Here is a 25,380-nt window from a genome sequence, read left to right as displayed (position 1 = left end):
TCAGGCAGGTGGACCCAGGCCCATCCCCCCCTACCTGTTATACTTGTGGTGGGAAATGTGAGCCCTTCAAAACCCACTCGAAACCCACTGTACCCACATGTAGGTGCCCCCTTTCACCCTTTAGGGCTATGGTAGTGTTGTGGGGAGCAGCACACAAGGTAAGGAAGCTGGGAACAATTTCTGAAGTCCACTGCAGTGCCCCCTAGGGTGCCTGGTTGGTGTCCTGGCATGTGAGGGGGACCAGTGAACTATGAATGCTGGCTCCTCCCATGACCAAATGGCTTGGATTTGGTCGTTTCTGAGATGGGCGTCCTCGGTTTCTATTACCGCCGAAAATCGGGGACGGCCATTTCTAAGGACGACCATCTCTAAGGTTGACCTAAATTTCGCGATTTGGGCGTCCCCAACCGTATTATCGAAATGAAATATGGATGCCTATCTTGTTTCGATAATACGGGTTTCCACGCCCCTTCGCCGGGACTTCCTGCGAGGACATCCTCAGGAAAACTTGGGCGCCCCTTTCGATTATGCCCCTCCTGGTCTCCCTAATACTTTTCTTAAATGCTTACAAACAGTACAGAATACTATTATCCGGCTACTTACTCATACCCACAGGTCTGATGACGTCACTCCACTTCTTGCACAGCATCATTGGCTGGCAGCCTCCTTCCATATTTGCTTTAAGATCCTTAACCTGGCATTCAAGGAGTGGAGGAGTGGCCTAGTAGTTAGAGCACCGGTCTTGCAATCCAGAGGTGGCTGGTTCAAATCCTACTGCTGCTCCTTGTGATCTTGGGCAAGTCACTTAACTCTCCATTGCCTCAGGTGCAAACTTAGATTGTGAGCCCTCCTGGGACAGAGAAATATCCAGTGTACCTAAATGTAACTCACCTTGAGCTACTTCTGAAAAGGTGTGAGCAAAATCCAAATAAAATTTTTTTTAAAAAGGTCCTTCAGAGAGGCCCCCCCTTCCTACCTTTCCTTCCTTATTTCTCCCTATGTCCCCTCTCATGCCCTTCATTCAACCTCTGCCCACCATCTATCCATGCCTCCCGTCCACTGCTCTTGTCTTGAAGAAACTTGCCATTCTGAGTTCTTTTGCACTACACCCATACTCTGGAATTGCCTTCCTCCAGGTCTTCAGCCGAACAGTCTTACCCTAGATTTCAGGTGTCCTTGAAAGCCTACCTGTTCTTCCTAGCACCCTTGATGGGTGGGTTATCCTAGGACAGTGCAATAACGTTACCTGCTTGTAACTTAACCTTAATCTTGGATTTTGGAAGGGCAAGTAAATAAACCTCAAATCCGTTTCGGAAGGTTGTCAGGTCGTGTGTTGTTTTTATGGCAATCGGTAATTCATTCCATAGTTGTGTGCAGGTGTATGAGAAACTGGATGTATGTACAGACTTGTATTTAAGTCCTCTGCAATTGGGATAATGAAGGTTTAAGCAGGTGCGTGATGAACGTTTATTGTTTCTCTCTGGTAAGTCAATTAGATGTGACATGTGATGGGGCATCTCTATAAATGATTTTATGGACCAAGGTACATATCTTGAATGCAATACGGTCCTTCAGTGGGAGCCAATGCAGGCTTTCTCTAAGGGGTCTGGCACTTTCATATTTCGCCTTGCCGAATATTAATCTGGCTGCGGTGTTCTGGGCTGTCTGGAGTTTCTTGATGGTTTGTGCCTTGCTTCCCGCAGATAAGGAATTACAGTAGTCCAAATGGCTCAGAACCAACGATTGCACCAATACGCGAAATGTCTCTCTTAGGAAGAAAGATCTTACTCTTCTGAGCCTCCACATTGCATAGAACATTTTCTTTATGACATTTTTTACATGGCAGTCTAGATTAAGATTGCGATCAATTGTTACGCCTAGGAGTTTCAGGGTGTCTGCAACAGGGAGAGTATGGTTTGGCGTGTTTATGTTGGGATAGTTGATTTTGTTATATTGCGATGCTAATATTAGGCATTGTGTCTTTTCTGTATTCAGCTTTAGTTGAATACATGGTATGTGATACATATAAAGTATCACATACCATGTAAAATGAGTTTATCTTGGGCAGACTGGATGGACCATACAGGTCTTTATCTGCCATCAGTTACTATGTTACTATAATACAATCTTCCCACATCTAATGGGTTAAAATTATGAGGCAACTACCGTGACTACAAGAGGAATCGCTAACAGATGTGTTATAATGAGGCCATTCACCCTCCCCGTTTTCTCTTCTACTTTATGTTTGAAGGTCCTTCATCTGCAACTGGAACAAAATGTAGGACTGCAGTTATATCAGTTTTTGCCTTCAATAGATCTGCTGTGAAAACAAACAAACAAAAAGAAACTACTTACTACTGGAGATTTAGCAAGTCTACACTTGGAGTGTGTTGGTGTGCTACTGGCAGTGACATTCAGGAACAGCAACATTGTTGACATTTTCTTTAATAAAGATTTAACCCTAGGAGTTCTTTACTGATAGAATGACTGATTGTAAGTTATTGCTTTTTTATCACAGATTAAAGAGTAGATAACCAAATAAATCTGTGGCAGCCTTTAGAAACTTGGAGAAAACTGCTTGTTCCGTTTGCAAATATCATCTCTATTAGATTCCCCTCCTCCAACCCCGTTCTCACTCTATCCTATCAATCATTGTAGTTCTTTTCAAATAAATTGAAACTTGATTTTCAGACAAGTATATTGGGAGGAAGGGGGTTCCCACATCCAAATCAACAAATTCTAAGAAAGTAATGCTCCACGTGTGATCATTTAAGAGGATACACTAGCCACGATCCAGAGCTTAGAAATAAACTTTACTTTTCCATTGCCTAAGGAATGGGGTCTTTAAAGAGAAAAGTAGCTTCCATATCATACTTTGTTATGAGGAGTCACAGTGATGTTGTTTAGGTAAAAATGAATCTTTCTTTATTTGTAGAAGCACTGCATCCTACATCCTGCAATTCTCTTTTCCCACCTAGGCACCTGCTAGCCCTAGGTTCACAGAGTTTATTTTCCCATACCACAGTGTACAAGAAAACCTCATAGTGAATGACTTTTGCATTATTAATACAGTTTGTGAAATACAGTGCTACTTCCCTAAATTCTATTTAAGAATGAGATAAAGGGCAACCTTTGACAGTCATAATTTTATATATGTGCATCATGACTCACAAAAATGTGATCAACATCCTGGATTTGCTTAATTCTCCAGCTATGATTTCCAAGATTCACACACAATACGTTTATGTAAGCAGATGTAATATCATTCACATCACCTACTAAGATTATCTTCATATCTGGGAAGATTTTGAGATGAGCCATTCCTGACCAAAACAACAAACATACAGGCAACTAACTTACAGATGTTAAACATGTGCTTTTTAACATTCTTTTAAAAAAAAAAGTACCATGGAAAAGAATCGCCCCACAGCTTGTAGTGGAGTGATACAGCTTTTGTTCTGCTGCAAACACTGAAGCTGTATCAGAAGGGGTTTTACCATTGGCAGAGCATCTTTTGACTTTCTGTTGTTTTATAATCATTATGTACTGTATGTGCTTTATAAGAAGGACAACCCAAGAACAACAGGAAAATAACTCAAAGGAACAAACAGCTTTTAGAAAAATGCAATTAAAATGTATGTAAAATACATTTTATACAGATATAAATGTATTATCTGATTGTCAAATATATCAACTGCTACTTATTTTGAAAACTTTGCTGGAATTCATTTGATTTACACCTACTAGAATTGCATGTATTTACATAATATAATTATTAGCCTGGTACACAGCTAGATCCATTCAAAATTGCTAACTAGACTATTATTTCCCAACTAATAATGTTATTAAGGATTTTTGAATCTAGTAAGTCACATATAACACATTGCAACTTGGGTTTTGAAAGCAGAAGAGGATCAGAGGTGATAACCTTACTGATAAAAATATAATAATAGAAATACGTGCTCCTGAGGCTAGTAATCCTGTTAGCTGGCATCACTCTAAACACAAAATTTGACCTCAAAGGACATCAGATAGGTTGCACAGGAAGAGGTAACACTGAGAACGGTCAGATGACTGATGGTAGTAATTAATCCGTTAATAAAGAAAAATTCATAAACACAAAAGAATCACTGGCAAAATCATTTTACAACAGATGATTTTTACTGCTGATACAAGTCGGACAATGCTGATTTTTCCATCTCCGTTTTAAATATAATTTTACCCACGTGAACATGTGGGTATTAATTCTGTGCTGTTTTACACCCACTATGAAATATGTTTACAGTAACACATTTTAATTATTTAGCAAGTGCCCCGGCCTCACCCCGAGAAACGATCAGCATGAAAGAAAGGAAAATGGACTATGAGTCAACTGGAGCCAATGCCACGTACCATGGAAATAAAGGAGAACACACGTCCAGGAAAGACACCATGACAGGTATGACTGAAAACTCCATGGGCCCTATTCAAACCAGTTCTGCCAGTACTTAATGGCTGTGGGGATGTATTTTTACAACCTACATCCAAATCAGTTCTGCAGCATGACAAATCCCTAATGAAGGCCAAACAATATGACAAATCCCTAATGAAGACCAAACATGTAGGCAGAAGAGGTTTGAATCTGATCCAGATAGCCAAAATTAAGACGCTTCAACCACCTAAGGGGTCCTGGGCAAACTTTTGTAGATGGCACTCCATTCCCAGTCCACTGATCTTTTTTCTCCTTTTTTATTTTCTCTACTTCTGCACTTGGATTGTATCCCTCATTCTCTCCTTTCACCTCATACCTGCCTACCAGCTTTTCATCTCCTCCCCAGACTTCCTATTGTCCCTGTCTCACTCTCTCCCCTTCTTTTGCCAGTCTCCTATTCTCCCTCTGTCTTTCACTTACTCACTCCCTTGTACTTATCATCTCCCAAACCTTCATCTACCTGTGTCTAACTCTCATTCCCTCACCAGCTCCAGCACCTTCCCTGTCACTCAACTTCCCATCCTTTACCCCCACCAAGCTTCCCATTCTCCTTCTTTCAACTTCTTCCCACTTCCATTTCCAAATTATTTCTCTCTCCTTCCACAGTCATGCCTCTTTATACTACTTCTTACCATCTCTCTACCCCTCCCTCCAGACACTCTTTCCTCCTTCTCCCACTCCCTCCTCCTTTGATTGTTACCTCCTTCACGTGCTCTTCCTTCTAGGGACTTCCCACTCCTCAAACCCTCCCCCTAATGCTTTCACAGGTGCTGCCTGTGGCTGCTAAGCTACCCGAGCCCATGGCTTAGCTTCCGTATTACCCAGTCTGATCCCTCTTCTCACAACTCAGTTCCCCTGTTATCCTGTAGGATCACTCTCCTAATTGTTTAATCTCCCTATCACCCCTGTCTGATCCCTCTACCCATCACACAGCTTCTTTCCTTGTCTTATCAGCAGCAGGAGAAGTGTCTAATGAAACATCATCTCCTGCTGCCATAGAACCAGTTTTACAGTAAAATCTGTGAGATTACAGTTTTTATACAAAACCGGTCCCACGTCAGCAGGAGATGACTTTTCATTAGGAACTGCTTCTGCTGCTGATGGGAGGGGGAAGGAGGCTGTGCAGTGGGTAGAAGGATCAGACCAGAAAGATAGAGAGTTTGACTGGTGGGGAGAGAGTTCATACTGGGGTGATAGGGAGATTAAGCAATGGGGAGAGGGATGGGTGAAATTATCCAGGGCAGCAAGACATCAGTTGGTCATTGATTTACCAATGGGTCAGTTTGATGGCTTAAACTAGTATGGCAAAGAGGTGGTATGTCATTTTTTTATAGGATGGCATTTGCGACCTTCCATCTTATAACAACACCTATGCCCCCCAACTCTCCATAGTCTAGGATTTCCTCTACTCTCTTCCCTCCTCCCCCAGTTCAGCAGTGCCCTTTCTCCACACACACACACTTCTCCCCCAGTCCAACAGTGCCCTCCCCCCACCTACCATTCCCCACACCAGCACTGCCCCTACTCTCTTCCCTCCCTCCCTCCCTCCTTCCTTCTTTCCCAGCCATCCAGCATCACTCCCTTTCTCAGCCCCCTCACCCTCCAAGTCCAGCATCACTATCTTTCTTTCCTATCCCTTTCTTACCCACCTGTCAAAAATCAATCCTTGTCTTTCTCTCCCCTCCCCCCCCCCCGCCATCTCTACTATTACCGTATCTCTCTCCCCCTCCATCCACAAGTCCAGCATTTCCCCTCAAACCTCCCTTCTGCTGCCACCACAGTCTGACACTGCTCTGCTTCCAGGCCCACAGCAGCAATAAACAAAGCACCAGTGAGAAGTGCCGAGAAATCTTTGAGACTATGTGCTTGTGAAGGCCCTGCTGGTCCTGCCTCCTCTGATGCATTTCATACATGTCAAGAACATGTTAGAGAGGGTGGTACTAGCAGAGCCCTCGCAGTGCATAGGCTCAAATGCTTCCAGATGCTCTTCACTAGCAGTATGTCTATTGCTGCTGCAGGACTGGAGGCACGGCAGGCCGCAGCCACAGCAGAAAGGGGTGGCGATCAGCCCAGGCTTTGTCATCATGTGGCCCTCCTACCATTCCTTCATTTTACCAATGGGCAACTGAGTGTCTGGGCCCTTTATGCAGGGGCTCAGGGCAGCTTCCCCTGTTGCCCATTGATAAAAGTGTCCCTGACTAGGTTGATATGGTGCAGTCCTTATTAACTTCTTATCCAATGAGGTTGGAATTCATCTTGAATTTAATCTTAAACGACTTGTCCTTAGCTATCACAGAATGTGTTTAAAATATGAGAGGACATCTTTTGCTGATACTATACCTGTATAGTTAAATGAAGACTGTAGGTTGTTCATATTAAAATGAATCCGGTCTGCCTGGACTAGTAAAGGAATTCACCATAAATGATCACTGGAGTTTAATGGAAAATGTTCCAAGACGGGGCTGGTAATCCAGGAAGAATCCAAGGAAAGCAAGACACTGGCAGTGAAGAAAAAGATAATCAGAGATGATCCGGATTTCACTGTATAATACATGACATAACATGAAGAGCATGGCCTTATGTACTCTAATTCACACAACTAACTTAGTACAACGAAGAAATGGTTGAACTCATGAAATTATTATTCACAGAACATTTGGTGTTACACCACAAACCTCGGTATAGAAATATTACAGAAGGTGAATTTGAGTATTGTGAGCCTTCCCTCCTCTCTTATCTAGTTTCAATCATTTATTTTCATATTCCTAGGAAGCCACTTAGACCATTCTTGCCAGTAAATATCATACCCAAGATTGTCTGAGCTGTCTTTAATGATTAGAAAGATTAGAAGAAAACATTGTCCCCATTCTTCTATCAGTAATTTTACAGTGGCAGTAGAAAACAATTGCTATTTGTAAATTCATGTGTACCATGGAATGCAATAGGAGCACAGCAATGCAATCAAGCGAAGACTTCATCTGTTTTTAAGATTTTATATAAAACATAAATATACAATCTGCCTAACATGGAGAAAATGAATTATCCCTATCAGTTTACACGGCTAGACTTGACTGAACTAGGCAGGCTGCCTTTTATTGTGGATCCTCAGAAGCTTAGCTGAGATTAGGTGGCAGAGCCGGTGGTTGGGAGGCGAGGATAGTGCTGGGCAGACTTATACGGTCTGTCCCAGAGCCGGTGGTTGGGAGGCAGGGATAGTGCTGGGCAGACTTATACGGTCTGTGCCCTGAAAATGACAGATACAAATCAAGGTCAGGTATACACAAAAAGTAGCACAAATGAGTTTATCTTGTTGGGCAGACTGGATGGACCATGCAGGTCTTTTTCTGCCATCATCTACTATGTTACTATGGTTTACACGGCTAGACTTGACTGAACTAGGCAGGCTGCCTTTTATTGTACTGCCCCATCGTTGTGGAATTCCCTCCCATCTTCCTTATGTCTCGAGTTTTCATTTGCTAAATTTAAGATTGCATTACAGACCCATTTATTTAGGGGGTCTTTTATTAAGGCATGCTGGCATTTTTTGAGCACGCTAAAGATTTTTATTTAGTTATTTGTTACATTTGTATCCCACATTTTCCCACCTATTTGTAGGCTCAATGTGGCTTACATAGTACCGGAGAGGTGTTTGCAGACTGCAGTGTAAACAAATACAAAGTGATATTGTGGTAAGACAAAGTTCATGTGGCACAGCCACATTTATGAATCGTACAACAGTAGAGTTGTGTTATGTCCATTACGTACTTTAGTTTTGTTGTGTTGCGGAGATCAGGCAATGTATTCCTATGGGCATCTTTAGCGTTTAGCGCGCATCTATTTTTAATGCTCGCTAAAAATGCCAGGGTGCCTATGTAAAAGACCCCCTTAGCTTGACCTTTGGTGAGAGGTCCAGTGCTGGTTTGGTCACTGTTGATCTTTCAGTTCCAGTACCTGATTGATAGTGTTTGTTTCTTCAGATATGTCTGCCTTCTGATGTGTTAGTTCTTTGTTTGATTGTATATTTTCTTACTTGCTTTCCTTTCTGTAAAACTGGAGTTCTTTCTCTTTTCTTATTACTTTGTACACTGCCTTGTTATATCTCAGAAAAGACGGTATAACAAATGCAATAAACCATAATAATTGTTTTTTAATACTGATGCCATCAACATACAGGAACAAGTCACTAAACAGCACTTTAAAAAAAAAGTTTGCATGCACACAAAAAGGAGTTTTACTAGCTAGTTCACTAAGCTAATGACATACACAGTGGTCACAAGAGTAAAAGACCCATGCTGTGTGGAACATGGGCTTTTCAGTATGTATAACAATGTGCATGTCAAAATCCCCTAGGTTAACAGACCAGTCAGCATATGGCATCCCTTCCATCTGGATATAGAAGTAGTCCATCTATGGACCACCGAGAGACATCCAAACACAGCCTAGCTCACAATACAGCCCCAGTTTGATCACCTTCCCCTGTAAGACCCTGATTCCTATTGTCAAAGATTCTGGGATCCTTTGGGGAGTAATTTTTGAATTTGTGGGTTGGTCGGCCATGACCCGCTGAAAATATACAGCGGCTTCCAGATAGCCAGTTATATCGCGCGATATAACTGGCTATCTGCCGATTTTCAGCACAAGTTTGGCAGCCAGATTTGGCTACGTGAATACTAAGCCTATCTTTGGCCAGTTCAAACTTAACCAGCCAGCACTGAATATCGACTTGGCCTGTTAAGCTGAAACCAGCCAAAGATAAACAGTACAGTACATTCAATGCCGGTCACCGGAAATGGCCCAGCATTGAATATCCGTGCTCAATACTGACCACAGAAGTTAGCCAGGCTAACTCTTGCAGTCTGAATATCAGGCCCTTAGAGTTTATTTCAGGGAGTTCAGACAAGGATCCAGAATCTATGCTGTAGGACCAAGGAATTAAAATTATTTTTTTCAATTACATTTGTCATTTGATCCACACATTGCTGAATATCTGCACTGACTGCTGAGGCACTCTCCGGTTAATGCTGGGGCGGTCCGCAACCCAACTACGCCCAATTAACTATATGGGTACAGTACTGAATATCGGCCGCACTTGCATAGCCTCCACAAAAACTTGGATATTCAGTACTGGAGCTCAGATAAGGCCTTGCACCCAGTATCCAAGTCTAATTTAGCTGGCGTTGGTCAACAAATGTTGACTTCTACCAACTGAATACTTATTGGACAGAGTCTAATTTCAATTTGAAAACAGGACCTACTTGGATTGAAACTTTTGTTTTCTAAAGAAGGTTTATTCTTACACTTAACATGTCTTAATTTTAATTCCCCCCCTCCCCGATATTCAAATACATTTAACCAGCCAGGATCAGCACCTGGCTGGTTAAATGCACCATAACTGGCTATCTTTGCATTTTCAGCGGGACATGGCCAGCCATGACCCACTAAAAATTCACAGTTCTCATCTACCGGATAGCCAGTATCCAGTTATATCGTGCAATATAACCGGCTATCCACTGATTTTCAGGGCAAGTTTGGCAGTCAGATTTGGCTGCATGAATACCAGGCCTATCTTGGTCAGTAAAAACTTAACCAGCCAGCGCTGAATATTGGCTTGGCCGGTTCAAAAATAAGCCGGATATTTAATGCCAGTCACCAGAAGCAGCCCGGCATTGAATATCCGGGATCAGCACCGACCATGGGAGTTAGGTCTGAATATCAGGCCCAATATGTTCATGCTTTATTCTTATATAAATTATGATAACTTTGTTGTTTGCCTGGCTGACTCTGAGAAGAGCAGCATCTGGACATGCATAATTCCCCGCTTTCTGCAGCTGGTCTTACTAGCCAAATATTGGGACGCAGAGGTAGTGCCCTGATAGGTCTTCCTCCTCTGCTCTGGTGAGTATTTTTCTACTGTACATAATCATGATTCTTAAGATATCTTCATAGTGCATGTGTTATGGGGTATATTTTCAGTAATGTGCAGAGTTACACACTTTTTCAAACCCTCGCTAAGCCACCAGATTTTCAGACAAAACCGTGCGCATAAATTGAGTTTGACTTTCAGATTATTTTTATTATTTATTTATTATTTATGAAGAGCAATCCATAAAGTTATTCTTGTGTGCTTTTGTATTCAGCTAAATTAAATTTTTTAGCCTGCAGAAATCCACTTACACCCACATAGCCATAGAGCCAATTTACTTGTGTACATCCTACTAAACTTTTGAAACTTCAGTCTTATGTGGGTATGTTTTTAGAATTGCATGCTTAAGTGAGAAGCCCAAAAAGAGGCCTACTTGAAGCCTATTAGAATTTAATAAAGGTGGCATATTTTAGAAATTATGCATATACATCACAGCTTTACCCCTATTATATCCAAATTATACCCTGGGAATGCCTACACGTGGATTCATTTAAGTACACACTATGCCCCCTGTGTATGTATGCATGTGTGTATTGCAGGGTAATTTTATAGAAGGCTTTTACACTCTGGAAAATCTTTGTATGTGTGAGAGGTAATCTTATAATATATACTGATATTCAAAGCCACTTTTGTGGTTGTCAGTGGCACCAACCATATAAGTGTTTCTTTTACAAGCTCCAGACATATTTACATACACACATGTACAACTTTGGCCATTTATCGTAAGCAGTGCTTTTTAAAAAGAAGAGTGATTAGGGGTGTTCCAAGGCTGGACAAAAGAATTATCCTTTCAGTCGGTGATATTCAGCCATTAAATGGATGACTTATCCTATTCTTTCAAGAAGCGATTTTCAGCTCCTAAACAGATGACTTTCCATCCAAGTGGCACCAGATAAGTAAGAGGTATAATTTTAAAACACATCACTTATCCATTTAAATTTGTGTGGCAACTGTTGGACTGAAAATCTACATTATAGTGTGTGTCCGATCTGTGCAGCATTGTTTTCATTGTTCAGACATATGTGCTCCAATGGAATTGGCATGTGTTGGTTTTGAATATTAACATCTAAAGAAAAATCCCGTACAGTCTCAGAATCTTTTTTGTTTATTCTTTGAAAGGTATTGCAACCTACAAAGGCTCTTATCAACTGAACTTTCATATCTTGTGTTTTCTGGGAAGGTGAAGGAGCAGTAAACTCCCTGCAACACATCCAAGGAAAGGTCTAGTGTACCTCTCTTTCTCAGCCTTTGGAGGTGGAAGAGCCACATCTGAGGAGGGACCAAATGAATTCATGGTGCACAACTGTTAATCTTTGTTTCATGTGCTTCATAGTTGTGCTTGCCAACATACTGTTTGTGATAAAATTCAGCTTCCTTTCTGTCCTTACTACACAGTCAGGCATGATGGTGTACTCTCTTGTTACTTGGTCATGTATTCTGATTTCTCTTTTTCATTACCCATCCTTCTTCTACCTGCCCTTCTGTAGGGTGGTTCAAGTGATTTATTTACATTTGACTTATGGGGGGGGGGTATAGATGAATGTTTCTCAAGTTGTTTCTTTTTTATAGCCTCACTGCTCTACGTTACTGCTCTTGTGACTGGAGGAGCAGCTGTGGCCTCCCAACCCATCAGCAAACAATGAATATTTTGCATGAGAGAACCTACCATATCTCATTCCTCTCCACATCCTATAACCCAGCATACAAGAGGCTGCAAATGTAATTTAGTTAGACTTTTCTATAAATAAAAGTTGCATTTTCTTAATACACATGGTATGTGGAGTCAGTGTTTTGTGTTGGATTGTTTATGGCAGACCATATGATATCTTGGAAATGAAGGTAACGCATGCTATGAATGGTTAGTATGGGTGAATCCTTGTTCTAAGGTATCACTGCAATATGCCATCTTTGTTTATCTCCCCTCTATGCAGTCCTGTGACTTTGTAGTTCCATGGATGCTTATCGGAGTCGCTAAGAGGTGTATATATGTAAAAGTGTGGGACGTGCAAATTGGTTTGACACATCAGAAAAATGTGTGAGAAAGAGACAGAAGTTATAGAACTGTGATTGAAAGAATTAGAGAGACTTATGCTGTTGTAAGAACACTGCTGTAAATGTTGTATAGACTAACCTAGATGTTTGGTTCAACCAAAGTAGTATTTAAAAGACTAGGTAGGGTGGCCATTCCTGGCAGGAACAGCAACACTGACCCTTTAAAAATGACTTTCACTTTGGAAGCTTTAACTCATGTTTCAAAATGCCGCATTCCAATCCTGAGGCTGAGGTCAATTTGTCATCAGCAGTGGACCAAAAGTATGACTGAACAATTAGAGGGCTTTTTGTTAGGAAAAGAAGTTAAAGTATTGTATTAATAAGGGTCTTAATTAATTTAAGTGCTAATGAGTGTGAAGATGGTTTAATCTTTGCAGATTTCCTTTCAGATATTTTTTCCTTAAATGCATATCTACACCTTTCCCTTGATGTAGACTTGATTTTTTCTACTGTTTGTATTTATTAAGTTCAATTTTTTTTTAAGGGGGCAGAGGTAGGCTGAGCAAGGGCAAGCCAAGAAATTATCCAGAGAGCAGTGAAATTCAGCTTCTATCTGAATGTTACCCGTTTGATTAGACCTGTTGCAGAGCAGGACTAAACTAAAAGGATAGCACTGCTGTATGTCTGTTCAATGCTGCTGATTGTACACATAGTGGTGCTGACATTTAAATTGATATGGCTCAGTATCAGATCCAAGACAGAGATACATCATGTGGAGGGGCATTTTCGATATGACGTCTGTCTGACTTTAGACGTTTTACAAAAAAAACCATCCAGAATCTGAATAATAAAGTTCATTTTCCAAAAAGAAAAACGTCTATCTTTTGTTTTAGAAAATACTATTTATAACAAGGTTTTGTGCTTTGGATGTTTTGTTTTTTGGTCCATTTTCAAAACAAAAACGTCCAAGTGAAAAACGTAGAAAATCAAGCCATTGGGATGCAGGAGAGGCCAGCATTTTTAGTAGACTGGTCTACCAGACATCCCAGATGATAAATGGGGCACCCTAGGTATACATGCTCCCAGGTACACATCTCACCATTGCTCCCTTATCTTGTCTGTACACAATAACGGGTGAAGTGGGCACCCATATGTGGGTAAAGTGGGTTTCTGATGAATTTTTCAACCACAAATGTGACAGAGGGAGATAGGGGCCACAGTCCCCCATTCCATGGTGCACTGCACTGACCACTACACTATTCCAGGGACCTGCATGCTGCTCTGATAGACCTGGCTCTAACATCTGAATCTGTCATAGAGGTTGCTAAATCATATTTGTATTCACATTTGTGGGGGGTGGTAGGGGGTCAGTGACCACTGGGGGGATATTGGGGGATCACCCCGATTCCCTCCAGTGGTCATTTAGGGCACCCTTTTGTGCCTTATCCGTTATAAAAACAGGTATAGCTCAAAACGTCTTATTTTTAGTCCTGGACGGTTTTGTTTCGTTCCATTATGGCTGAAAAACGTCCAAGTGTTAGAAAAGCCAAGATCTCGCCTTTAACACGCCTCTGATACACCCCCTTGTGATTTGAACGTACTTCTGATGGACTTCATAGAAAAACATCTAAACATTGGTTTTGAAAATACCAATTTGGACGTTTTTGTGAGAAAAACGTCCAAATGCAGATTTATGCCACTTTTTGGACATTTTTCTCTTTTGAAAATGAGCTCCATAGTCATATTGGACTAAATTTTAGTCCCATCCATCCATGTGGTTTTTTGCAACTACATTCAAAGCGGTTTACATAGTATATACAGGTTCTTATTTGTCCCTGGGGGAGGGTTAAGTGACTTGCCCAGAGCCACAAGGAGCTTCAGTGGGAATCAAACCAGTTCCCCAGGATCAAAGTCCGCTGCACTAACCACTAGGCTACTCCATGGTAGTGGCTAAAAGAGTAGTGAAAGGTCAGGTAAACAAATAAAGCAGACGAAAAAGGACAGAGGAGAACAGTACTCCACTTAGGAACCAGTACCAACTCTTGGACGGACCCCACCACCCCACTATAACATCACACCAATGGCCAGCTGAAATATCCCCCCAGTCCCAGCAACGAAGCCCTGTTCAGTGCTTCCATAGACCCAGAACACTGACTAAGGTGACACAAATCCACTAAAGGGACGCCATCCAACACAGCCTCCTGCTCCCATACTAACCGGCGAAAACTCACAGAAGCACCGTACCAGCACTGAAAACAAAATCATAAACTTAACCATCCATCAACACACAAATGGAAGAGTTCCACCCACTCAAGACGCTAAAAACCAAACTCTTAAAGACTCAATTTCAAAAGAGAAAAAAGGCCAAAAAGTGACATAAATCTGCATTTGGATGTTTTTCCTCACAAAAACATCCAACCAAATTGGTATTTTCGAAACCAATTTTTAGACATTTTTCTATGAAGTCTGTCAGAAGTGCATTCCAATCACAAGGGTGTGTGTCAGAGGCATGTTTAGGGCGGGATCGGGGCATTCCTAACACTTGGATGTTTTTCAGCCATAATGGAACAAAAATGTGATTAAAAACATTACTTACCATCCTCTATGCCAGCCTCAGATGTTATACTCAGGTCCATTAGAACAGCATGCAGATCCCTGGAGTAGTCTAGTCATGGGTGCAGTGCACTGCAGACAGGTGGTCCCAGGCCCATACCTCCCCATACCTGTTACACTTGTGGTAGAAACTGTGAGCCCTCCAAAACTTACCAGAAATCCACTGTACCCACATATAGGTGCCCCCTTCACCCATAAGGGCTATTGTACTGGTGTACAGATGGGGTAATAGGTTTTGGGTGGGTTTTGTGGGGCTCAGCAGACAAGATAAAGGAGCAATGGTGAAATGTGTACCTGCAGTGCCCCAAGGGTACCCCATTGCTCTCTTGGGATGTCTGTGTGGTCTGTCTACTAAGAATGCTGGCTCCTCCTACATCCCAGTTGCTTGATTTTCTGCGTTTGTCACTTGGACTTTTTTTTTTCCGAAAATGGACCAAAAAGATAAATGCACAGAGCACAAAAACATCTAGCAATTAGCCATTTAAAAAAAAAAAATAGACGTTTTTCTGTTTTGAAAATGGCTATATTTCCCACATGAATTTTGGACATTTTTAACAAAACATCCAAAGTTGGACTTAGATGTTATATTGAAAATGCCCCCCTTACTCATTTACCTAATTTTAATATCAATACTTAACCACATTAACCTATGCAAACAAATACAAAATTCCAGTAATCCCTTATCACTACAGCAAACATTACAATGCACTAACACTTGAAGCATACCATCACGGATTCGATCTACCACACATAGGCACCACTTCTGATAAACCCACTACTCAATTAAAAATACAATCCAGAAACAAATACACCACCTCCAAAAGAAAACGTCACTGTCAACTGAAAAAAAATCACACTCTCAACCAAGGATGCCAATACTTACCAACCCATCCCAATCAGGTTTATCAATGTGAGATCAGTGACTAACAAAACAGAGATTATAAAACACTGGATTGAAGAAGATAACCTAGGACTAACATTTATTACTGTAACCTGGCTGAATTCAAAAGAAGACCCAATCATAAACGATGTATGCCCACCAGGCTACAAGATCATACACTGGACCAGAGAAAATAAGAAAGGAGGAGGAATAATATTGATATACAAGTCCTTCTTCCAAGTTGAAGCAATATCTAAGTCAATATCCCCCAACTAGAAATAACTGCTATCAAACTCCATGATACATCACTGCAAGGCCAGCTTTGCTGCATACTCTTTACAAACCACCAGGCAAATGGACAGATGCCCAAACTGAATTTAAGGATTTTGTCTCAACCCAATGAGTAACCTATTATAATGTATTACTAATTGGAGATATCAACCTTCATTTAGAAAAAAAGAGAGGATGCCCACACCAAAGGCCTCACAGATTTCCTCCAACTCTGGGATCTCCAACAACAACCCCCAAAGTCTACCCATTCAAAAAGCCACACCCTCAACTTACTCGCATCTAGATTCTCCCCAAATCAAGATTTCATACTAGGGAGTCATTGTTGGGTAGAGTCCCTTTGGTCAGACCACTTTAAACCAATGCTAACCCTTACTGGAAAGAAAACACGGGCCCCATGATAAAAACACACACCTTATGTGAAACTCAAGGAAGGATAAACCGAGATTTATTTTGGAACACACTGTACAATAATCATTGGAACACACCACCAGAATCCACCACCTTTTTAATAGAATGGGATAAAAGAGGTAAAACCACTCTAGATGAAATAGCACCAATGAAACTAAGGAAAAGTTCTAGATAAAACTCTGCCCTTTGGTTTAACAAGGATTTATACGAATTGAAAAGCACATGCAGAAGAAAAGATAGATTATGGAACAAAACAAAACAGACAACAAAGAGGAATGGATAAAAACAATAAGAAAATATAAACAAAAAATAAAGCAGGAAAATTTGAAGTATTACAAAGAGCAGTTAGGCTCAGATCAGCTAAATATAAAAAAATTATACAACCTGGGCAGTAATATGCTAAAGACAACCAATATTTCATTTACAAATGACCCACACCCATCCGCAACAGAACTAGCCAAGTTCTTTGAAACCAAGATTATCGAATTAAGAATAGGTCTCAAACACTCTGACACCACACTTGAGACTTTTATTTGTGATCAAGACAATTCTCATGAACAAATCACAGTGAACCAACAATGGACAACATTCCACTCATGAACACCCAACGCAGTAAATAACGTGATCAAAGAATCTCACAATACACACTGCATGCTAGACACATATCAAAACTACCTACTGGAAGACACCCCAAAGATCTTCATTGAACAACTCACATTTCTTCTAAAATTCATGCTATCACACGGCCTATTCCCTCCTGAAAAAGGCAACATTAATGCTAACATAACACCAGTACCCAAAAATGCAAACCTCAGTGCAAGTGCAATCACGAACTACAGACCAGTAACCTCCATACCACTCATGATCAAAATCATGGAAGGCTTAGTCGCCAATCAACTTGTGAACTATCTAAATGACTTCTCAATCCATGAATCCGAAACCGGTTTCAGACCCGGATACAGTACTGAAACGGTACTGGTGACGTTATTCGCCAACTTCAGACGAGAAATAAGTAAAGGCAAAAAATTCTACTACTTCAGTTTGTCATGTCGAGCGCATTTGACATGATTGACCACTCGATACTGATCCGATTACTGGACAATTTCGGAATTGGGGGCATTGTACTAAACTGGTTTGAAAGCTTCCTAACATCATGATCCTGTCAAGTGAAAGTGGATACCACTATATCCCCTTCCTGTAAAGCTGAATGTGGGCACCACAAGGCTTACCACTATCCCCATTACTGTTTAATATAATGATGGTACCCCTCGCTAATGCTCTAGGAAAAAAACGGATACAACCCATTCATCTACGCAGATGATGTTACAATATACATTCCCTTTGATAAAGACACATCGGAAATTAAGCACAAAATTCAACAAGGAATAAAGATCATGGAATCTTGGTCTACAGCCTTCAAGTTCCAGCTCAACAAGGAGAAAACCCAATGCTTGATACTAACCTCAAATCATTGCAAGACTACGATACCATCATTAGATCTGGATGGAACAAAGCTACCAGTTGCAGACCAATTGAAAATAATAGGAGTCATCCTAGACCAAGAGCTGTCTCGATATGCAGGCCACAAAAGTCTCCAAAACTACATGGGACATAAGTGTGATAAATAAATAAATATAAGCTCACACACACATTGCTTATGGCTAACAGCTGAAGATGTAGATTTGCTCCCCTCCCCTTCCGAAAATCAGATCCCCCCCCTTAACCCCTCCATCAGATAAAATGGCTGCCACAAGCTCTGGCAGTAGTCTCTGCTCAATAGCAGCTGTTTACCAAATCCTAAGCATGTAGTAATCTTCTGAAATGGTAAGTAAATTATTGTAAATATTGTCCTGCCAAAACAGACCCAGATCAAGCCCCCTTTGCACAGATTTGGGTTTGATGTGCTCATATCCCAGCTGTGTATAATGGGGACTTAGAAATTTATGCAAGATCAACATTTAAGTGCAAGTTTATGCACGTATCAAATGTGAATAGGGCTTGTAAAATTAGGGTCTAAATGTTAAGTTGTGTATCTGAGATATTTAAATAATTTTTTTTAATTACTGTAAGTACTTTTCTATACATTCTCATGTTGTTCATTGTTGGCTGTGTTTAAAAATAGGGCCATTTTATGTCAGTGGCATTCATTGTTTCTTTAAACCCTGACTGCCACCAACTAATTCAAATCCAGATAATCAGAGCGGGCCCCTATCCGGAAACCAGCACTGAATATCTGGGTATTGGGCAGCTCCCAGAAGTTATTCAGGTTGGACTGATATTTACTTCTGTAACTAGATAGCTAACCGGGCATAGTGAAGAATTCATGATATGTGGTCCAACATGCTCATACTCTAGAATTGAATATCTGCGGTGCACGGATAAATTCTCTGTCCTGACCCTGCTCTCGGATCACTCTGGCATTAACACAATAGTGCTGTGGCGGTCAGAGCAGGTATTCAGTTCTACGATCCAGTTAAGTGCCACTGAATATCTCTTCTAGATCCAGCCAGCTTGATTTAACTGGGTCAGAGCCTCTCCTACCCAGATCAATCATTTTAATAGTTAAGGGCTGAATTTTATTCTTACGCCAGAAGATTTTGGGAGCTGATTTTATAACAGATCAAAACATATATATCGTCACTAGTGCTATGTACAGATATGAATACCAGTTTTGCTTATGTAAAAAGTTGAAAAAAAACCACCTATTTTATGCTTTTTTTTACAAAGGCAACATAAGTGCCTATCCTGCTTATAATCGAACGAGAAAAACGCCCAAGTTCCGACCTAAATCGGGAGATGGGCGTTTTTCTCACAAAAACAAATAAAGCGGTATAATCGAAAGCCGAACTTTGGACGCTTTCAACTGCACTCCGTCGCGGATGCGGACAAAGTTGACGGGGGCGTGTCGGAGGCGTGGTGAAGGCGGAACTGGGGCGTGGTTATCACCCGAACAGAGATGGGCGCCTTTCGCCGATAATGGATACGTTTGTAGCTAGAATTTAGGGCACTTTTCCTGGACCCTGTTTTTTCACGAATAAGGCCCCAAAAAGTGCCCTAAATGACCAGATGACCCCCAGAGGGAGTCGGGGATGACCTCCCCTGACTCCCCCAGTGGTCACTAACCCCCTCCCACCACAAAAAAATGATGTTTCACAACTTTTTACTTTCACCCTCAAATGTCATACCCTCCTCCCAGGCAGCAGTATGCAGGTCCCTGGAGCAGTTGTTAGGGGGTGCAGTGGACGTCAGGCAGGTGGACCCAGGCCCATCCCCCCCCTACCTGTTACACTTGTGCTGCTTAATGCTTAGTCGTCCAACCCCCCCAAACTCACTGTACCCACATGTAGGTGCCCCCCTTCACCTCTTAGGGCTATAGTAATGGTGTAAACTTGTGGGCAGTAGGTTTTGAGGGGGATTTGGGGGGCTCAACACCCAAGGGAAGGGTGCTATGCACCTGGGAGCTCTTTTACCTTTTTTTTTGTTTTTGTAAAAGTGCCCCCTAGGGTGCCCGGTTGGTGTCCTGGCATGTGAGGGGGACCAGTGCACTATGAATCCTGGCCCCTCCCACGAACAAATGCCTTGGATTTATTCGTTTTTGAGCTGGGCGATTTCATTTTCCATTATCGCTGAAAAGCAAAAACGCCCAGCTCACACCTTGGCGAATAACACATGGGCGTCTATTTTTTTTGAAAATACGGTTCACTCCGCCCCTTCACGGACCCGTTCTCGGAGATAAACGCCCATGGAGATAGGCGTTTCTGGTCGATTATGCCCCTCCATGTTCCTTTAAATAAATATCTTACGTGGGTGTTTGATATTGGCTTCTATATGCTAACCTTGGTGGTTATATTGATTGTTTTACATTGGCATGTCGACTGATTGACAGGTTGTGTTTATTTTTACACTGTTGTAGATTGAAAAGTGTATGGCTCCCAGAACCACTCCCAATAGTTCTCAGTCCTCACACACAAATTTACACCTGCTCCAAGGCATGTTTAAGGGCCTCTTTATCAAACTTTGCTAGCGATCCTGGCGCAGCAATGACACTTTCAATGTGATTCGTTGGCATTGCCGCACGGGAATCACTAGCGCTAAGAGTCATTTTCTGCAGGTAAAGCATGCTTCATAAAAGTATTTGCCATCATCTTATTTCACAAGAACTAGTATTTAAATTTGCTCTCTCAGAACAAGGGTCAATAAAGACTATCAATAGAAAACTATAGAGGTCTTTTACTAAAGATTAGCGCAAGTTACCTGTCACAGGACCCATTTTATTCCTATAGGCCCTGCTGCAGATAACTTGTGCTAATCTTTAGTAAAAGAGCCCCAATGTGTCTAAAAATATACCAGTTCAATACTGATGATTTGAATGCCTTATTTCTTTTATTTTCTCTTATTGTAGCACAAAACACCGGAACCTCAACACTGTACAGAAATTCTTATGGCGCACCTACTGATGATATCAAACACAACCAGGTAAATATGTTGGGGCTGATAATTCAGCCCGTGGAAGGCAGCCCGCATAAGTGCCACGATCAGTACTGACCCCGGATATTCTGGCAACCAGCATTGAATATCTGGGTTTATTTTGCCCGCTAAAAAGTTAACCAGCTATGCCGATATTCAGCATTAACTGGTTAACTTTTTAGTAGTCAAAGATAGGCCTGCTATTTAAGCGGCCTATTTAGGTTTGGATAATTTCCTAAAAGAAAAGTCCACAAGATGGACTTAGGAAAATCCACTGCTTATTTCTAGGATAAGGAGAATAATATCTGTCTTACTCTTTGGGATCTTGCCAGGTATTTGTGACCTGGATTGTCCACTGTTGGCAGCAGGTTACTTACTGGGCATGATGCACCGTCCGTCTGTTCTAGTTTGGCAGTACTTAGGTACTGCTATACATATAGGGCTAGATTCTATATATGGCGCCTAAAAAATTCATGCAGCATAAATTTCAGCCTAAGCATATTCTATAATAAGCACCTAGATTTACGCTTAGTTGATATCCCACTGCCTAGAATTATGCACATCCACTTACACCAAGGGAAACACATAAACAATGGCATGTAGATTTAGGTGCAGAGGGCCATATTTTTTAACAGTGCACATAAATTTTGGAACACCCTTGAAACGTCCATTTCCCCACCCATAACCATGCACCCTTTTGGCTCCTTGTATTACAATTTAGGTGCTGTGTGTTACAGAATACACCTAGGGCCCCTTTTACTAAGTGGCGGTAAGCCCAACAGGGGCTTACCGCTCGCTAAACAAGAAGTACTGCCCGGCTACCGCAGCAGCCTGGTGGTTCTTCTCACCCCTATTGCGCCATCATATCTGGCGCTACAAAAATATTTTTTTTGTGGCGTCGGAGTGTGCCCGAAGGTTATCAGGCATGAGTGGCAGTAAGGGCTCCCCCCCAAATGGCCACACAGCAAGTGCTTTACTTGCCGCACAGCCTATTCCTACAGGAAAGAGAGACTTCCCTTTTACCCGCTGGGGTAAAAGGGGGCCTCGGCACATGTGAAAAACATGCAGACTCCCTTTTGCCACACCGTGGTAAAAGGGGCCCTTAGCAACTTATGCTTGTACATTCTAATTATTGTCAATTAATGCTCATTGTTGCTTGTTAAGTGCTGTTGAAAACACTGATTGCCTTGTTAAGCTAAGTAAGTTACATGCGTTGTTATAAAATACACTTGGATTTCTGTGCAATACGCTAAGTGCGATATATAGAATCAAGGGGATAATGCCATTACATGCCCCTTTGTGCACATATGTGCCCAAAAAGTAACACTAACCAGCTTATTTTCGAAAGAGATGGACGCCCATCTTCCGACACAAATCGGGAGATGGATGTCCGTCTCAAAAACAGGTATAATCGAAAGCTGAATTTGGACGGCCCCAACTGCTTTCCGTCACGGGGACGGGCGAAATTCTCGGGGGCGTGGCCGAACAGTAGCGAAGGCAGGACAGGGGCTTTCCGTGGCGTGGTTAACAGATGGACCTCCGCGCCTGATAATGGAAAGAAGCAAGACGTCCCCGACGAGCATTTAGTCCACGAGCAAAGTTGGTCCTGTTTTTTTCATGACCAAGCTTCCAAAAAGTGCCCAAACTGACCAGATGACCACCGGAGGGAATCGGAGATGATCTCCCCTGTCTCCCCCAGTGGTCACTAACCCCCTCCCACCCTAAAAAACAAACTGTTTAAATATTTTTCTAACCTCTATGTCAGCCTCAAATACCATACCTAGCTCCATGACAGCAGTATGCAGGTCCCCCGAACAATTTTAGTTTAGTTGGTGCTGCGCGGGACCCATGCAGAGAGCAAAAATCGGAAGAAAAAAAAACATGCAAGTGCAGTCAGGGACGTCCAAATTAAAACAATAGTAATAGGGGGATTAGAACCCGCCACCTTCTGATTACAAGACTTGTGCTCTAACCACTGCACCACTTATTCAGTTGCTTAGACATTTCTTCCCTTTCCATTAAGTCCCTTCAAGTTTCTGTCAGCCAATCACAGCTCATTTGTGTCAGATAAAGGAGCTGTGATTGGCTGACAGAAACTTGGACGGACTTAATGGAAAGGGAAGGAGGTCTCAGCAACTGAATAAGTGGTGCACTGGTTAGAGCACAGGTCTTGTAATCAGAAGCTGACTGGTTCAAATCCCACTATTACTATTGTTTTAATTTGGACGTCCCTGACTGCACTTGCATGTGGTTTTTTTTGGACGTCCCTGACTGCACTTGCATGTTTTTTTCTTCCGATTTTTGCTCTCTGCATGGGTCCCGCGCAGCATCAACTAAACTAAAATTGCTCCGGGGACCTGCATACTGCTGTCATTGAGCTAGGTATGATATTTGAGGCTGGCATAGAGGCATCTCAGGGGGACCAGTGCACTACAAATGCTGGCCCCTCCCACGACCAAATGGCTTGGATTAGGTCCGTTTTTGAGATGGCCGGCAGTGGTTTCGATTATCGCTGAAAACCGCGGACGGCCATCTCTAGGCCAAGCGATCTCACCATTTGTGTCGTCTATCTCTAGAGTCGACACAAATGATGGGATTTCAGCGGGCCGAACCATATAATTGAAACTGAAGATGGATAGCCATCTCGTTTCGATTTTACGGTTCGCTCCGCCTCTTCGCGGAGCCGTCTCCGGAGATGGACGTTTTTACACATGGGCGTTCACGTTTGATTATGCCCCTCTAAGTGGTATTCTGTAAGAAAGCACAAAATGCTATAGCACGCAAATGAAGTGGGGCATACATGTGGACAAAGCATAGGAGGGGCTTACAGTGTTCTGTAAGTTATGTGCATCCTTGCAACATTTAGGTGCCCATAGTTAAATATGTCATTCAAGGGAATGAGAGCCTGCCAAAGATGGAGAAGATCTATTACTTAAGAAGCAAATATTTTGAGAAATGATCCATTCCTCAATTTTAGAAAAAGCAATGATGACGTTAGACTGAAAATGAGAATCCTGGATGGCATCAGCTATGAGGATTTGGATATCACTGATAAAGAGTTAAGAGCCATATCTTAAGCTATGGCTCAAGGTGGCAAGAGAGGCCAAAAACAGATTTAATAAGGGGTGTGTGCTGGGAGGAATGGGGGTAGTAATATTGAACTTTGAGAGACGCCATTGCAAAATGGAGAAAGGGATGTATGCCACTCTGAAACCATCCTGAAGGAGTATGAGCAAAACTATGACTAAAATCGCTGAAGGGCAGTTCATATAATACCCATAGGCGGTCGGTGGCCCAACTGTTTGGGGAGGCTAAATGGGGTGGGGTTAGGGGTGGGGCCAGGGTTGGAGCTTAAACCATAATTGTATGATAACACACAGAAAAAATAAATAAAAATAAAAGTCACAATTAATACCTTTTATTAAATTTAGATATTAGATATGTATCATATGTCAAAGAATAAAGTGGTTGCTCAAAGCATATTCTAAGCACAAACACTCAACTGCAAAACACTATGCACAACTTTGTGCAAAAACACGCTCAGAACCTTACTGTACCATAAATATTACACTGGGCAGAACCTAATACACCAATATACCACCCATACGGAAAATGCAGACCATCAACAATATGAAACAAGGGATCATATCATCACAATTCTCATGTAGAGCCACAAAATACTCTAATTCATGTTTAATGTGGGATAAAATGCCATAAATAAGTAAATAAATATAAACTTTTAATGTTGAGCACCTGATTCTCAAAGTGGACATATTCCAAACACTATAATGAAAATAAAATGATCTTTTCTACCTTTGTTGTCTGGTGACTTTTTCTGATCATGCTGGCCCAGCTTCCGATTCTGCTGCTATCTGTCCTCAGTGCAGGTCAGGAAGTCATCCTCATTAAATATCTCCCTGGCAACCCAGGACACCTCTAGCCAACACCCCCCCCCCCCCCCCCCCCCCCCCCCCCCCCCCCCCCCCCCGCCTCCGAGCAGTAAGGTAAACAAACCATAAAACAATTTCTACAACTGGTTACACAAGGCTAGAGGGCTTTCACTGCAGCTCCTGCTGTGAGGATGGAGGTAAATCAACAATTTAAGCCCCTCAGAGCACAGCAGGGGAGGCTTAGCCTCTCCAAGCCTCTTATACCGGGCGCATATGATAATACCTACTTCTTCCAAACTGTGCAGAAAGAGATTGTGATTGACATGAGATCCAGTTGAATTAAAGGAATGTCTTCCAATGAGTACAAATTTCATTCATCGCAACAAGAAAGACAGAATCAGTATTGTGGCCCTTCCTGATCCCTGACTGTTGCAGATGAAAGCAA

The 25,380-nt window shown here is 41.9% G+C and overlaps 1 protein-coding gene across 1 annotated transcript in view; it reads left to right on the top strand.

The window, feature by feature from the left end:
• The window catches only part of LOC115480665 (catenin delta-2-like), a 115,992-nt gene that overhangs the window by 70,893 nt on the left and 19,719 nt on the right, over positions 1–25,380 (top strand). The window contains exons 4-5 of the mRNA XM_030219533.1: positions 4,307–4,438; positions 20,981–21,054. Of these exons, the coding sequence (XP_030075393.1) occupies positions 4,307–4,438; positions 20,981–21,054 (206 nt within the window). The remainder of the gene's footprint in view (positions 1–4,306; positions 4,439–20,980; positions 21,055–25,380) is intronic.

This window comes from Microcaecilia unicolor, chromosome 1 (assembly GCF_901765095.1).
Source record: "Microcaecilia unicolor chromosome 1, aMicUni1.1, whole genome shotgun sequence".
Lineage (NCBI taxonomy): Eukaryota > Metazoa > Chordata > Amphibia > Gymnophiona > Siphonopidae > Microcaecilia > Microcaecilia unicolor.
This window is presented reverse-complemented; position numbering and strand designations above follow the sequence as displayed.